Here is a 15,025-nt window from a genome sequence, read left to right as displayed (position 1 = left end):
GGGACACTTCGCAGGAGCACTGGAGCTGTGTTGAAGACCCCTTGTACAGAAGATGAACTCTATTTATGTAATTTCCTTTTATACATTTTGTAACTCAAAATGATGTCAGAATTTGGCAGCAAAACACTTTCACTATTTTTCTAGATACATGTGACAATAAATAGCTCATAATTCATAAACCTCCAGCCCTTTACCTTAGATCTAAATCCTCTGGTAAATGATCCCATGACTCAGGGGAAAAGCTTATTCTTATTCATGCTATCTTTGCAGCTCAATTTTGTAGACCTCAGTCAGAACTCCCCATCCCCTGCAACCTTATCTGTTCCAAGGAAAACAAGCTCTCTATTTGTCATGATAGTTGAAAAGCTCCAACCAAGCAACATCATGGTTGAATCTCCTCTGCACCCTACTTTCTATATGTAGTGACCAGAAAATATCTGCACCGTATAAAATGCAAGTTAAAGCTTTTATATAAATCCAATTGGCTTACTTTTGATTTTAAACTAATTAATTGATCTAGCTTAAATTATGGGTTGATTAAATTCAAATATTTATCTGTAGACTTAATCCTATGGGCTTCTTTGTGTTGAGACATCAATAAATAAGTGATTTTCTTTACCAGTCCCCATTCCCATTTGGTTCACCAACTGAGGGAAACTGACCCTTTATAATGCTGTGCACAAGGTCTTGCCCTTTATGCTGCTTCACTCCACTCTCAGCCTCACCCTGAATGCTGTTCTACTGCAAACTCTATCTTGCCTTTGATGGTCCATTGTCAGTCCCAGGTGGTGTGTGTTCACACGTGATGGGTTATTTTGGTGCCTATTTGTGATATAGGATGTACGTTGCCTGTGGAGTACAATAGGATGATGTGGTTCAGGTGTGATGTGATGGGATGTTATAGTGCATGCATGAGACAGGAATTTACAGTCTGTGTGCGCGTGAAATGGGATAATACAGTGTGACCATGCATGAGACAGGGTGTTAAATTGTGTGTGTGTGTGCGAGAGAAGTGGTAGTATGGTGTATAAGCAAGATGAGATGTTATGTTGCATGTGTGCATGTGATGGGATGTAATGGGTCATGAGATGGGATGTTATGGTGCATGCATGTGAGGGATGTTACAGTGTGCGTGAGAAAGGATGTTACATCACGTGCATGGGAGATGTTATGATGTGTATATGAGTGGGGATGTTCCAGTACATGTGTGAGACAGGATACTACTTTGCATGTGTGTGAGAGAAGGTATGTGTGATGGGAAGTTAGGTGATATGACAAATGGCATGTTTTGCAATGGAATGTAACAATCTAACTATCAGGGATTTAAAAATAGCTAACAGTAATTGTTTCTTTTTCACAGGTGAGTTTATCCGAGCACTCTACGAATCTGAAGAGAACTGCGAGGTAGACCCAGCCAAGTGCACCTTTTCCACTTTGGCTGATCACCAGGCTAACCTGAGGATGTGCTGCGAACTGGCACTTTGCAAGATCGTCAACTCACATTGGTCAGTGCTGTTGTTATTTGACAGATGTAAGACCAATAGAAATCAGTCAGTGATGCCAGGTACAAATGTAAGAGCAATGTTCAAACAATTGTGGGACCTAAAAGAGGAGACCACAAATCTGAGACCACAATTCAAACTCAGTATATTGAGGATAAAGTGATTCAAACACTCATGCAGAGAAGAGATGGGGATAAAGTGAAACAAACCCACATCAGAGGATTGAGTGATTGATGATATACCAGGTAGACTTGCAGCCAGCTGGCTAAGTTGAAACTGATTAATAGAAGCTTTGCATTAATAGTGTTCAAAACCAAAAACTAGAATTAAAAAGACCACACCAGGGGATTGAGAAGTTAAAATTATGTAGACAAGCCTAAAACTAGAGGCTAGAAATATAAGACACTTAACAAAAAAAATAGAATAAGGAATTGTTCACCCAGAGAATTAATAGAATATGGAACTTTATATTTAAGGAAAAAGAAGGTATCTAGGGAGACAAGAATATGTGTATGTGGCGAGATAAAAAAAGTGTTGAAGGGAGGTCGCGTGGAACATAAATCTTGACACAGAGATGGGTGAAAAGTGCTTCATGAGACAGCCAAAGTCGAATGCCTTTCCAATATTCAACTCTTCAGGCCAAAGGATATTTATTTTGACAAGAAACAGTTGATAATCTATCCTATTGCACTTCCTCTAGATCTAAAAGTTGAAATTCAAAGGAGTCAAGTGAACAGAACTTACTTTTCTCTGATGCCCAATTACAAACTAGTATCACTGAGATCTCAGTGCTGATTCTTGATTGTTGGCCATGAGAACATAATCAACAGAACTTCGAATGAGTTCCTTCGAACAGGAGGCCTCACTGTTGATTTTGAATGTATGTGCCTTGAAGTAACAATTATAGTATGCTTTCAATTCGTATATAATTTTGTTCTTATTTTGGTCATTCATGTTTTAATAAATCAAAGTAGCTTTACATCTATCTCCAAATTCTTGTCCCTTTCTGGATATGAAAATTCAGTACTATACTCAGTATACAGCACCATGGTACATGCTGCATTCCAGTTCCTTGTCAAAATAGTTATCCTTTAGCTTGAAGAATTGAATATTGTAAAGGCATTCGTCTTAAAGCTGTCACAAGAAGCACTCTAGCATCCATATATGCTGCCTGCCTGCAGGAAAGCAATTCTGACCAATTTTCCTCCAAATTAAATGGAATCTGTCTCTTGAAACCCTAAATTTGATAAGCAGACTTTTCAATCAGTAAGGGAATCAAGGGTTATCAGAATAAGGCAAGAAAGTCAAGTTGAAGATTATCAGGACAGCTATAATCTCATTGAATGGCAGAGTATATAAAGTGGTCTGAATCGCCTACTCCTGCTCCTAACACTTATGGTCTAAACTCCAATTCTCCCAAAAATCCAACTCTCTCTCGGCCATCATCATTCCAAACATTTGACACAAATGGAAATTGAACCTTCCAGGCCCAACCTACCAGACCAAGCATGTCATTTTCAAACTATGTTCTCGGAAGAGAAACCTAGACCATCATGAACATGTTGGATCTTTCAAAGTGTGATCAACAACACAGCATCCACTTAAGTCCCATACCATCGCACTTATCCTCATCTCATTTTTCTTTTCACTCAAGGGCTTACCCAATTATCTCTGAAAGTCATTATCTGCTTATAGCACACCTAGAGGTACTGCACCACCATCATCATAACTCACCATATAAATGGCTCGTTAGAAAGACAGAGAGGAGGGTTATCATTGAGCAAGGGTTGAACACCTAAGCTGCTTTTATACATAGCTTTCTTCAGATGGTAAATGAATGCCACGTTAAATGTTACATCATACGGTGCCTTTGTTCTTCAAGTCGCTAACTTTGATAATTTCTTACTTTTGCTTCCTTTAAAGTGTCTTTCCTCGTGAGCTGAAGGAAGTCTTCGCTTCGTGGAGGCATCGCTGTGCCGAGCGTGGCAGGGAAGACATTGCTGACCGTCTAATCAGTGCTTCCTTGTTCCTCCGCTTTCTCTGCCCTGCCATCATGTCACCCAGCCTTTTCAACTTGATGCAGGAGTATCCAGATGATCGCACCTCCCGAACTTTGACCCTTATAGCGAAAGTCATTCAAAACCTGGCCAACTTCACCAAGTAAGTCTTTCCAGGCATGAGGAAGCCGCAGCCCACCAGCCTTCTCAGTGGGTAATGTAGCCTTTGGGGCTGATGTGAGGGATTTGGGAGGTAAGTGTTAGTGGTGACCCCGTACATGAAATCTGACTGGAAGAATATAATTGCAGATGCAGTCCAATAGTCTTGCTCATATGGTGATTTTTTAATTGATTGGTAGGTTTATAATTGTTCAAACATTTAGTTAATTTTTAATATTTGCTAAAATTCAGTCTGGTTATTTTGTTGGGTTGATAAGGAATATTATTATTTGTCTATATTGCTTTTATGTGGAGGCATATAGGATATCGTCACATATCCTTTGCCTTTGAACAGTGTTTGGAGAACTAGGAAATACTGACAACTATTAAATCTGTAAATAAGGTACATACGCATGAAAGATTCTTCGTGGATCTCATAAATGTGTCATCCAGACTGGAGTTCCACTGTAATAGAACTATACTGATGGAGAAATATGGAATCCTGATATCATCATGTTCTATTTGCATGCAGTTGGCAAATAAGCTTGTTCTGTTGTGTGATTAGTTACTGTCAATTGTTGTACAGGCTGCTGATGTCTTGAATTGTTTATTATACTTCAGACAGATATTCCTCATGTTAGTGATCATTGATGTTCTGCGGTATTCAAAATGTCACAAACCATGAAAAATAAGTATGTAGATTGTAAGGTTTTAAAATATACAAAGTGGGAAAGAATCACACAACAATACAGCATAGGAGACAGAATCATGTTCACGCTTTAGCTCTTTGAAAAAGCTGTACTAGTATTCTGTAACCCCAAAACGTTTTCTTCAGAACCCTCCAAGGTTTTTCCTGTTGAGTAGTTATACAATTCTGTTTTTAAAGTTACTGTTGAATGTGCTTCCAACAGGCAGTGCATTCTAGATCATAAATATGTGTTGCACCTATTACTTACTTTTCTTGTTAATAATTTTAAACCTGTAGCCTCTGGTTATCCCAATGGAAAGTTATTTTTAAAATTTACTGTATGATTTACCCTTCATGATTTTCAGCATCTCTTAAAACTCCCACAATGTTCTCTGCTCAAAGGAGACAATTCCAGTTTTTCTAGTCTGTCCTTATAACTGAAGTCTTTTATTCTGGTTACTATTCTTGTAAATCTCCTGGCTACCTTCAGTTTAAGGTTTTAATATCCTTTTTCAAGTGAGGTGCCCAGAACTGACAATTATTGACAAGTAATGTTTAGATTTTTGTAACAGTCAAAGTCTCATACAGCAATTGCTGAATGATTAGGTATGTGGTTATTTAATTGGAGACACTTACAGTTCTTATTCTACTTGCTTTACCTACACCTACAGGTATGATATATGTTTTCTCATTTGTTGTGGAGACAGATTAGAGAGATGGATTGAAGTAGCTTGTGTTGCTATTGTGCTGCTTTTCTTCCTCCTCCATCTGTTTAGGTTTGGCAGCAAGGAGGACTACATGTCATTCATGAATGAGTTTCTGGAGCTGGAATGGGGTAGCATGCAGCAATTTCTGATGGAGATCTCCAATCCAGACACAGTTACCAATGCAGCTAGCTTTGAGGGCTACATCGACTTGGGCAGAGAGCTCTCCACGCTGCACTCCCTCCTGTGGGAGGTGCTGCCTCAGCTCAGCAAGGTGAAGTATTTAACCTCACACAGATCATAGAGTCAGAATTAAACAGCACAAAAACAGATCCTTCAGTCCCAATCTAAACTAGTTTCATCAATTTGTGCTTGGCCCATATCCCTCCAAACATTTCTTATTCATGTGCTCATCCAAATATCTCTTAAACTTTGTAACTGTACCCACATCCACCACTTCCTCTATAAGTTCATTCCATACATGAACCACACTGTGTGAAGAAGTTGCCCTTCATGCCTTTTTTAAATCTTTCTCCTCTCACCTTAAAAATATGACAAGCACTTGAAATCTCCTTCCCCAGGGGAACGACCCTGGTCATTCACCTTATCGAACCCCTCTTGATTTTATAAACCTCTGTAATGCCACCCTTCAACCTCCTACACTCCAGTGAAAAAAATCCCAGTCTATCCTGCCTCTCATTGCAACTCAAATCCTTCTTTCCTGGCCATATCCTGGTAAATCTCTGATGAACTTCCTCCATCTTAATAATACCCTTCACATGGGGTCAGCAAGACATTAGTTGGCTTCATTGGACACTGCACAGACTATACATTTTCAGAGCCGTTTGGATCCTTTCACTTTCTATACTTCAAATGCTAATATAATTGGTTGGAACCATTGGCATTCTTTTTGTAGAAGGTAAATATCATCTGAATGGAGCTATTGGGAACATATTCCTGGGGAGATACTATTTCAGCCACCTTTGGATTCCACAATGGGAAGTGTTTGGACCCACTAGAATTCAGTATATATTTAGTAGTTGGAATGAATGGAAAGGATAAAGCTGGAATCTGTTGGGTTAGTATATGATGATTGAATAAGATGTGCTTGAGTCATGTTGTATTCTTTTATTGCAAGTGGGGCGTGTGTGAATCTATTATAAATTAGAAAATGATTTATTAATTGGGATTCTGTAGAGTGAAAGGGAAGTATTGAGCACCATTAAATTTATTGCACAATGAAGAAATCCAAGATTGCTTGCTTAACTTAAGATTATATATGTGTGAAATGAATGGATTTACTGGGTTTTGTCATTATCTTGCGATTACTGTATACTGAGTGCAGTTTTAATGCTAAAGTCAATTGTTAATTCGTGTATGTTGTTGCCCCTCCTAAAAATACTTCTGTGCCTTTCTAGGAAGCTGTGCTGAAACTGGGACCCCTCCCCCGTCTCCTCAATGACATAAGTGGAGCATTGAGAAATCCATCGCATGTACAGCGACAAAGCAGCCACATAGCAGAACGTTACACTTCTGGACCCAGTATTAACCGTGGTGTTTCATCTGACCTTCAGAAGTACACGGTTAAAGATCTGAACAGGTGAGGAAGGAAAGGGACTCCGCTGATTATGTAATCTGTGTTGAGTCTGCTATGTGAATGTTCGCATAGAATAAAACATCCTTTACAATATTTCATCAAACTCTTCCTCCACATGTAACACTGAATGAGATAAATTTCTGTCTACACTGTTCCCGAACTTTAATATCTCTGTACCATTGAGAAATGATTGCTACATAGCCAAGTTGCATTGCCAGTTCCATTGGCAATGAATTTAAGCTGTAGCACTTTTAACTGACCACATTTGCATTGAGGATAGAAAAGTGGAAGGTAACTTTGCATATTTAACAGTCGTCTCCAAGAAACAAGTTACAGTCATGGCATTTGCAGACATTTGAATTTGATTTCTGAGAAACTATTTATAATTTCCAGTGATGAAAAAATATATGCTGTAAACTTTTCACATCCTGCTGTCTTGCTGAGTAGCCCAAGTACAAATTTGAGGGCCATACTGGCGAGTAGCATGCAACAAGGCTGAAAAATAACAAAGTAAGTTGAGGTAATTTGAGATTCAGGATCAAGAATACAAAGTACAAGAGTATATTCTCAGTAGAAACAAAATCGACAGGAATAAAACCTATGTTTTTACAGCATTTTACCACATCCCAAGATGCTTCACAGACCATTATACATCAAAATCTGACAATGAACCAGATGGGAAATTATGACATGATCAAACCCTTGGTCAAGTGATATGACAGTCACAAAAGGTGGAGGAAAAGGTAGAGGGGTTTAGGAACAGAAGTCAATAGCTTAGGAGATTTGAAGGCACAGCTACTGATAGAAAGAGCAAAGGTAATCAAAGATACAGAAGAGGTGAGAATTGGAGCAAACCAGCTCTTGAAGCAAGTTAAGAAAGAGAGAGATGCCAAAGGCCAAAGTAGTCTGAAAACACCTGATCTTTCTAGCCTAAACATATTCAGGCCTATTTAGTACTTGGATAGAAGACTTCATGGGAATACCAGGTGCAGTAGCTTCTTTTTCCTTGCTGAGGTACATAGCCTCCCGCATGAGGAGTGGGTGGGTTTAGTCATTGGTAAGCCTTGACACCCAGATAGTGACTTTCTACCTTCAGACACAGCAGTAACACCTTTATGTTGAGCCTCCTCTAAGATGATGCTCCGTCTTTTTTTCTGTCAGGGGTATGGCCTCACGTACAACATGCAGTTCCTGTTTCCAGAGTGATCTTGCCTCAGACTTTCTTCCAGGAATTGCCCTTTTTTTCCCCCCCATTTGGTCCTGATCAGAGCTTGGGACATGGTTGGCTGTCATAGAGGAGCCACTGTCCAAGAATACATTCCTCCATCAAAATGGGTTTGACTGGCTGTCTGACAGAGAAGGGGATTCAGGACACTGGACTAACCATAGTTGGGAGTGTGTTAAATGTCAGAAGAGCAGGCTCAATAATACTGAACTGGCTGGCTCTAGATGTCAACATCTAGGACATATCCAGAGCCAGAAGTATTCAGCCACAAGTATACATTAAGAAAACTCAAGGTGGCTCAAGTGTGTGGTGAACTTCTGGATGAACTGACTCCTCTCCATCCAGAATTTGACACTGACCTCCCAAGTGGTATCCCACAGTTTCAGCAGTCTCAGGGCAATTTCCCCTTGCCCTTCAGAACAGTCAGAGGGCATTTCCTGTACAGGCTGCTGCTAAACACTATCTACTTTATTATCTTTCTCTGCGGCTCAAATACAGTAATGCTTTGCCTTCTGGCAGAAGAAATCTCAAATGAATGGTTCTCTGCAAAGGGGTCTTTTTCCATTATGGACCTAGAGTGAGCAATTTTGCACACAGCATTCCCATGTAATCACACACTTGGTAAATCATTAGGTGCCAGGACATTATGTAGTTCTGAAACGAAACGGTTTTTCACATTTATGTTGATTGTTTTCGGTTGCAGCCCCTTTAGTTTTTTTTTCAAACAGGCTTCTCTTAGCCTTTTAATTTAGCCTCTTCAGCCCAATGTGCCTAATTTACAAGCACCCTGTACAGGGAGGGCGGATTTGCTGGAGGGCTTCCTTGTGCGTCTGCTCCTAAATGGCCATTAACAGGTCCTGGCAATGGGTCATTGAGGGAATTGGTGTTAGACATTCAGACAACAATTCTCAAAAATTGCTGTTTCCTTTTCATGATTACATCCATGACTGGGTAAATTGAGAGGGAGCAGCACAATAGAGTTTTTCAGAGACCAGTGGGCACCACAGGATCTGGTGTGCATCATCAATAAAGTTATTTTGATATACAAAGTGAACAGAAACTTAACATAAGTTTTCATTGACAAATAGTTAGCATTTTAGTTACAGTGCCCCATCAGAGCCTACTTAACCCTTGTTTTAGGTTTAAAGAGGAGAAATGGAGAGAAGTGAGGCTTTGGAGGACCCTGAACGTGCGAGAATTTTAAATTGAGACATTGCTGGATGAGGAACCAATGTAGGTCAAGCACAGGTTGTGTAATAGGTGAAACTTGGTATGCGTTCAAATTTTGGATGTGGTATTTGTTCTGAGGTGACTAAGAGGGAATCAGTGAGTGATAGTGGAACACAGACTTTCTATTCCATTTATTTCAGTGCGGTTATTTTTCATTTCTTTGTAGCTCAATCGATATGACCAGGCTTCCTTCTCCGACCAAGGAAAAAGGAAAGGATGTCTTTTACGTGACAAGGCCTCCTCTTGCACGGTCCTCCCCAGCATACTGCACAAGCAGCTCTGATATCACTGAACCTGATCCTAAAATGATGACTACGAACAAGAGCATCTCCATGATGGATCTGCAGGACAGCAGGAGTATGAACAGCATAAGCAACCTCCAGACTGTTGGAGACATGCTAAACAGCAGTCAAGCATCAATTGGAACTACAGTAGGCCTCAGACCCAGCCGGCTATCACAGGGCAGTGGATCGAGCGTATCAGGAGGCCTGCGGTTGGGACAAATGGGCATTACCACAGACGGATTACATGGACAGCTGAGAGTCCCTTTGTCCTTTCAGAATCCCCTGTTCAACATGACCTCTGATGGGCCTGCCTCACTACGGACTCCCGCCGAGCCTGGTGCTGGCCTCTTGGGTTACCATGGTTACAGCAAGAGCGAGGACCTATCTGCAAACAAGCAGATCTTCCATAGCCACAGCTACAGTGATGAGTTTGCCCGGCAGAACAGTGAATTCAGCCGGCGGCAGCTTTCACTTACTGATAACCTCCAACACATGCTGTCGGCAGCTCCAGCTAACATTGGCCCCCAAAGGAGGATAGACCAGCCACCACCTGCCCCTCCACCTCTAGTCAGAGGGAAAACGCAGCAGCTTACTGTTAGTGCAGCCCAGAGACCTCGGCCACCTAGTGCTAACTTGTTGCAATCGCCTGCTGAGCCAACACATGGACCCAAGGTGCGGCAGCAGTCAATTATGGCCAAAGCAGACACCCCAGCTCCAAAATCAGGCATCACCAAACAGGTATGTTTCCTAGAGATCAAACCCTGTTTCTCAATAAACAGGACCAATGTGCTGTCGTCAGTCATGACTCAGTAGATAGCATTCTCACTTGAATCATAAGGTTGTACAAAGAACAATATAAAACAGGAGCACATCCTTCAGCCTCCAAGCCTGCGCTGACACATTTTGCCCTTCCGTACTAAAACTGTCTTCACTTACAGGATTTGTATCCCTCTATTTCCTTCCTATTCATGTATTTATCCAGGTGTTTCTTGGATGTTGCTGTTGTATCTGCTTCCACCACCTCCTGTGGCAGCATGTTCCAAGCACTCATTACCCTTTGTGTGAAAAACTTGCCTCGCACATCTTTTAAACATTCCCCCCCACTCCACCCCCTAACCTTGAACCTACGTCCCCGAGTAACTGACTCCTCCACTCTGGGGAAAAAAGCATACTTTCCACTGTATCCATGACAGTCGCAATCTTAAAAACTTCCATCAAGTCGCGCCTCAACCTCCTGTATTCCAGTGAAAACAAACCCAAGTCTATCCAACCTTTCCTCGTAGCTAAAATCCAGGATACCAGGCAACATCCTGGTAAACCTTTTCTGTACCCTCTCCAAAGCATCCACATCGTTCTGGTAGTGATGTGACCAGAACAGTACGCAATATTCCAAGTATGGCCTAATTAAAGTTCAGTAAAGTTGCAGCATAACTTACTTGCCTACCCTGATACTCAATGCCCCTGTTTCCAGTAGACAATAAGTCCTTGTAATAGAGTTACAGAATCATACAGCATGGAAACAAACCAACCAGTCCATGCCAACCATGTTCCCAAACTAAACTATTCCCACCTGACTGTGCTTGGCCCATACGAAGCATACCATAGGCCTTTTTTTAAAACCACCTTACCTACTGTGCTGCCAACTTTAGTGATCTGTGGACCGGTACACCCAGGTCCCTCTGCAAATCAATATTCCTAAGGGTTCTACCATTCACTGTATAATTTCCACCTGTACTTGACCTTCCAAAATCCATCACCTCACATTTGTCAAATTAAACTCCATTTGTCCAAACCTCCAACCAATCTATATCTGGCTGCATCGTCTGACAATCCTCACTATCTACAACTCTACCATCTTTGTTTCATCCGCAAGCTTATTAATTAGACCAACCAGGTCTTCCTCCAAATCATTTATGTAGACTATGAACAGCAGTGGTCCCAGCACTGATCCCTGTGGAACACCATTAGTCACAACACTCCATTCCAAAAAAATATCTTCCATCATCACACTCGGTCTTGTACGAGCACACCAGTTCGGTATCCATTTTAGCAGCTCACCCCGACAGCATGTGACTTCACCTTTTGTACCAGTTTGCCATGAGGTACCTTGTAAAAGGTTTTACGGAGGTCCATGTATACCACATCAAATGCTTTTCCTTCAATCATCATCATCATCATCATCACCTCCTCAAAAAAACTCAATTAAGTTAGTGAGCATGACCTCCCCAACATAAAACTATGCTGTCTATCACAAGTATGTTCATTTGCTTCAAAATGCATCTAGATCTTTTCCAATAATTTCCCTACCACTGCCATGAGGCTCACAGGCCTGTAAATTCCTGGATTATCCCTGCTACTCTTCTTAAACAACAGGACAACAATGGCTATTCTCCAGTCCTGTGGGTCCTCACCTGTGGCCTAAGAGGATATGAAGATGTCCGTCAATGGTCCAGCAATTTGTTCTCTTACCTCCCTCAATATTCTGAGATAGATCCCCATCAGGATCCAGGGACTTATCTACCTTCATACTTCTTCCATTTTAATAGCAATTTGGTTTAGAAATTCGACACTCCCTTTCTTAGATCATCCTCCACCAATTCCTTCTCTTTGATGAATACTGACAAAGTATTCATTTAGAACCGCAGCTACTTCTTCTGGCTCCACACATAGATTGTCTCCTGTTGTGTACTCAAGTTCAACTCCAAAGATATCACCAGATATTTTAGGATGGTACAGTAATCAGGGAGTGCAGCACTGTTGAAGAAGTTCCTCTGTAACTGGAATCTTCCTCTGCCTTCCAAAGTAGATGTAAAAGATTGTATGATACTATTTTGATGAAAAGCAGGGAAATTCATCCTGGTTTCCTGGCCGGTCAACATCACTAAACATCACAGTATCTGATCATTAATATAAAACAAAGAGCTGCAGATAATGTAAATCTGAAACAAAAAGAGAAATTACTGGAAAACCTCAGCACGTCTGGACAGAAAGCAGAGTTAACATTTCGAGTCCACTGAAATTGTCTGGTCATTATCTCATTGTCTTTATGGTAGCTTGCACTGCACAATTTGGCTATCACAATGTTTACATTACAACAGCAACTTCATTTTAAAAGTACTGAATTGACTATACACTTTTTTTTAAAGACACCTTCAGGATGCATCTGGTCAGCATGGTCAGGTTGGACCGAAGGGTCTATTTCCATGCTGTACATCTCTATGACTCTATGAATATACTGTTTCCAGTAGACAATAAGTCCTTGTAATAGAGTTACAGAATCATACAGCATGGAAAAGAACCAACCAGTCCATGCCAACCATGTTCCCAAACTAAACTATTCCCACCTGCCTGTGCTTGGCCCATATCCCTCCAACCCTTTCCTATTCATGAACTTGTCCAAATGTCTTTTAAAAATGATAACTATCTGCATCCACCACTCTCTGGCAGCTCATTCCACACACAAACCACTCTGTATAAGAAGATTGCCACTTGTGTTCTTCTTAAATCTTTCTCCTCTCACCTTAAAAAACAACCCTAATTTTGAACTCTCCCACCCTTGGGAAAAGGTCCTTTTCATCCACCTTATCCTATGCCCCTCATGATTTTATATAACTGAAAACTCAACTTCCGATGCTCCAGTGAAAAAAAGTCCCAGCCTTTCCAGTCTATTTTTATACACACAGAAAACTTCAAAGACAGGGAGATAGCAGCTCATCCATCTAACTTGTCCGAAAGTTAGTAATCTGTTATCTACTGATCTGTTATGCTTCATAATACACAGGACCATGAGAAGGTCACTCAGCACTTCAAGCTGCTACCTGAATTCCATTTATCAACCTCTGCTTATCATTCAATAAGCTTCATGACTAAAAATTGATCAATCTGAGTCTTGAAAGCTCTAACCAACCACTTTGACCAACTTTGTCACAATACACAGAATTAATAGCACAGAACTGGGCCATTCAGCCAAAAGGCTTTATTCTACATAAATTGAAAGAGTAGGTTATTAGATATTTGAAATATCTGGAAATTTAACAGCTGGGATTATTGACTCCTGTTTTGCTGTCATTTCAATGGCACAACTTGTATTACTTGCTGTGTTCCTCTGGTACAGCATAATGTTCAGTCAAAATCAGGCAATTCGTCTCCCTTACAAATTTTGCACTCAGCATATTATCCAGCAAATAACTTAATAGTTGGAAAGTAGCGGAATTGTACCCCAAGTTTCTCATGCTAAAAGTAAATCTTAAATTCAAACTAAGCATATTGTTCCATCACCTATCAGATGTCTCACTTCACATGTCATCTTTACGTGCCACCCATGTTCAAAAGAAGCTAGTCAAGTCTGATGGAAGATCCATGATCTCTAGAATCTCCACCACTTGAATGGCTGCCCTGTACACTCTGCAGGGTGGTAAAGGAGGCAGTTGAGCAATCCCAAATATCCCAACTGACCAGTTCCAGATCATACACTCCATCAGTGAATTATTTTGACTGGAGCTTGGATCAAATTTGATGAACAGCTGCTGCCTCCCTGTCTGACATTTTCTTGGACTGACCCAAGAAAGACAGGAGCAATATTTTATGCTTAAATCACCACTTACCAAGTGATTGCTAGCTACATTTTACTATTTTAGCCCCGATTCCTCCAGAATCTGGTCCCAGCCACACAGGCATACTTATGTTTGGAGGTCACTGAGGGAGGGGTGCAGGTAGCTTCAAATTGGATGACAATATCCTGCCTGCCCCATTTCTTGTTTTGGCACTGGACAAAGATACAAAGAACCTACTCCTTCAATGAAATTTTCCTACACAGGAAAACATATTGAGAACCTAACAGAGCCATATTACTCCTGGTCTATTAGAATTGCACACCCCTAATCTCCCCTCCCGTCCTAATCCACACACTATCCCATCCCAAGGGCTTATGCCCGAAACGTCGATTCTCCTGCTCCTTTGATGCTGCCTGACCTGCTTTTCCAGCAACACATTTTTCAGCCCTTATTTACCTGGCCTTGAAAGCTTCCCAGCCCAAGAATCTCCAAACTCTGATGTTTAGTTCCAAAAGTCATCCTTTTCCTTGCAAGGCAAAAGGACAGAAAATCGTGGCAGTACAGGAGAAAAGACCAACACTGTATAATGTGTAAGAGGCTGCTTTTAAATCAATGAATTCATAATGCCATCTGCTTTTGTCCCTCAGGCTTCCCACTCACCCTCAACTCTTCACCCAGTCACCCCTTCAGAGCGCACTGTTGCCTGGGTGACCAACATGACACACCTTTCTGCAGACATCGAAAGCTCACATCTAGAGCGGGAAGAGTACAAATTACGGGAATACTCCAAGTCGATGGATGAGAGCAGGCTGGACAAGGTGAAAATGTGGCTGTGTTGATCAAGATTGATGTTTTGTGGAGTTAGAATAGCGAAGGGAGTTTAGAGGTCTATAAATTGTCAGGCCAACACCATTTGTCTATATTGGAACCTGGATTCTTAACACTAGAACAATGAGCTGTGCTTATTGGCAGGTGCCACAAGGCAGTTCATAATATGAATTTGAGGTCACTGCATCGCCAGTGGATCAGCAAAATCAAGTCGAAGGCAGGAGAAATTGACTGGGAAGGGACAGTGATCAAAAAGGA

At 41.1% G+C, this 15,025-nt stretch overlaps 1 protein-coding gene across 14 annotated transcripts in view; it reads left to right on the top strand.

The window, feature by feature from the left end:
- LOC140455148 (ras/Rap GTPase-activating protein SynGAP-like) overlaps positions 1 to 15,025 on the top strand; it is a 1,171,996-nt gene that overhangs the window by 787,305 nt on the left and 369,666 nt on the right. For all 14 annotated transcript variants that reach the window (XM_072549832.1, XM_072549831.1, XM_072549829.1 and 11 more), the window contains 6 exons: positions 1,361 to 1,505; positions 3,426 to 3,662; positions 5,123 to 5,324; positions 6,469 to 6,650; positions 9,269 to 10,124; positions 14,587 to 14,757. In XM_072549832.1, coding sequence (XP_072405933.1) covers positions 1,361 to 1,505; positions 3,426 to 3,662; positions 5,123 to 5,324; positions 6,469 to 6,650; positions 9,269 to 10,124; positions 14,587 to 14,757 — 1,793 coding nt within the window. The remainder of the gene's footprint in view (positions 1 to 1,360; positions 1,506 to 3,425; positions 3,663 to 5,122; positions 5,325 to 6,468; positions 6,651 to 9,268; positions 10,125 to 14,586; positions 14,758 to 15,025) is intronic.

Source organism: Chiloscyllium punctatum, chromosome 30 (assembly GCF_047496795.1).
Source record: "Chiloscyllium punctatum isolate Juve2018m chromosome 30, sChiPun1.3, whole genome shotgun sequence".
In the NCBI taxonomy this organism is placed as follows: Eukaryota; Metazoa; Chordata; class Chondrichthyes; order Orectolobiformes; family Hemiscylliidae; genus Chiloscyllium; species Chiloscyllium punctatum.
The sequence above is the reverse complement of the archived record's forward strand: the minus strand, read 5'-3'. Positions and strand labels throughout refer to the sequence as shown.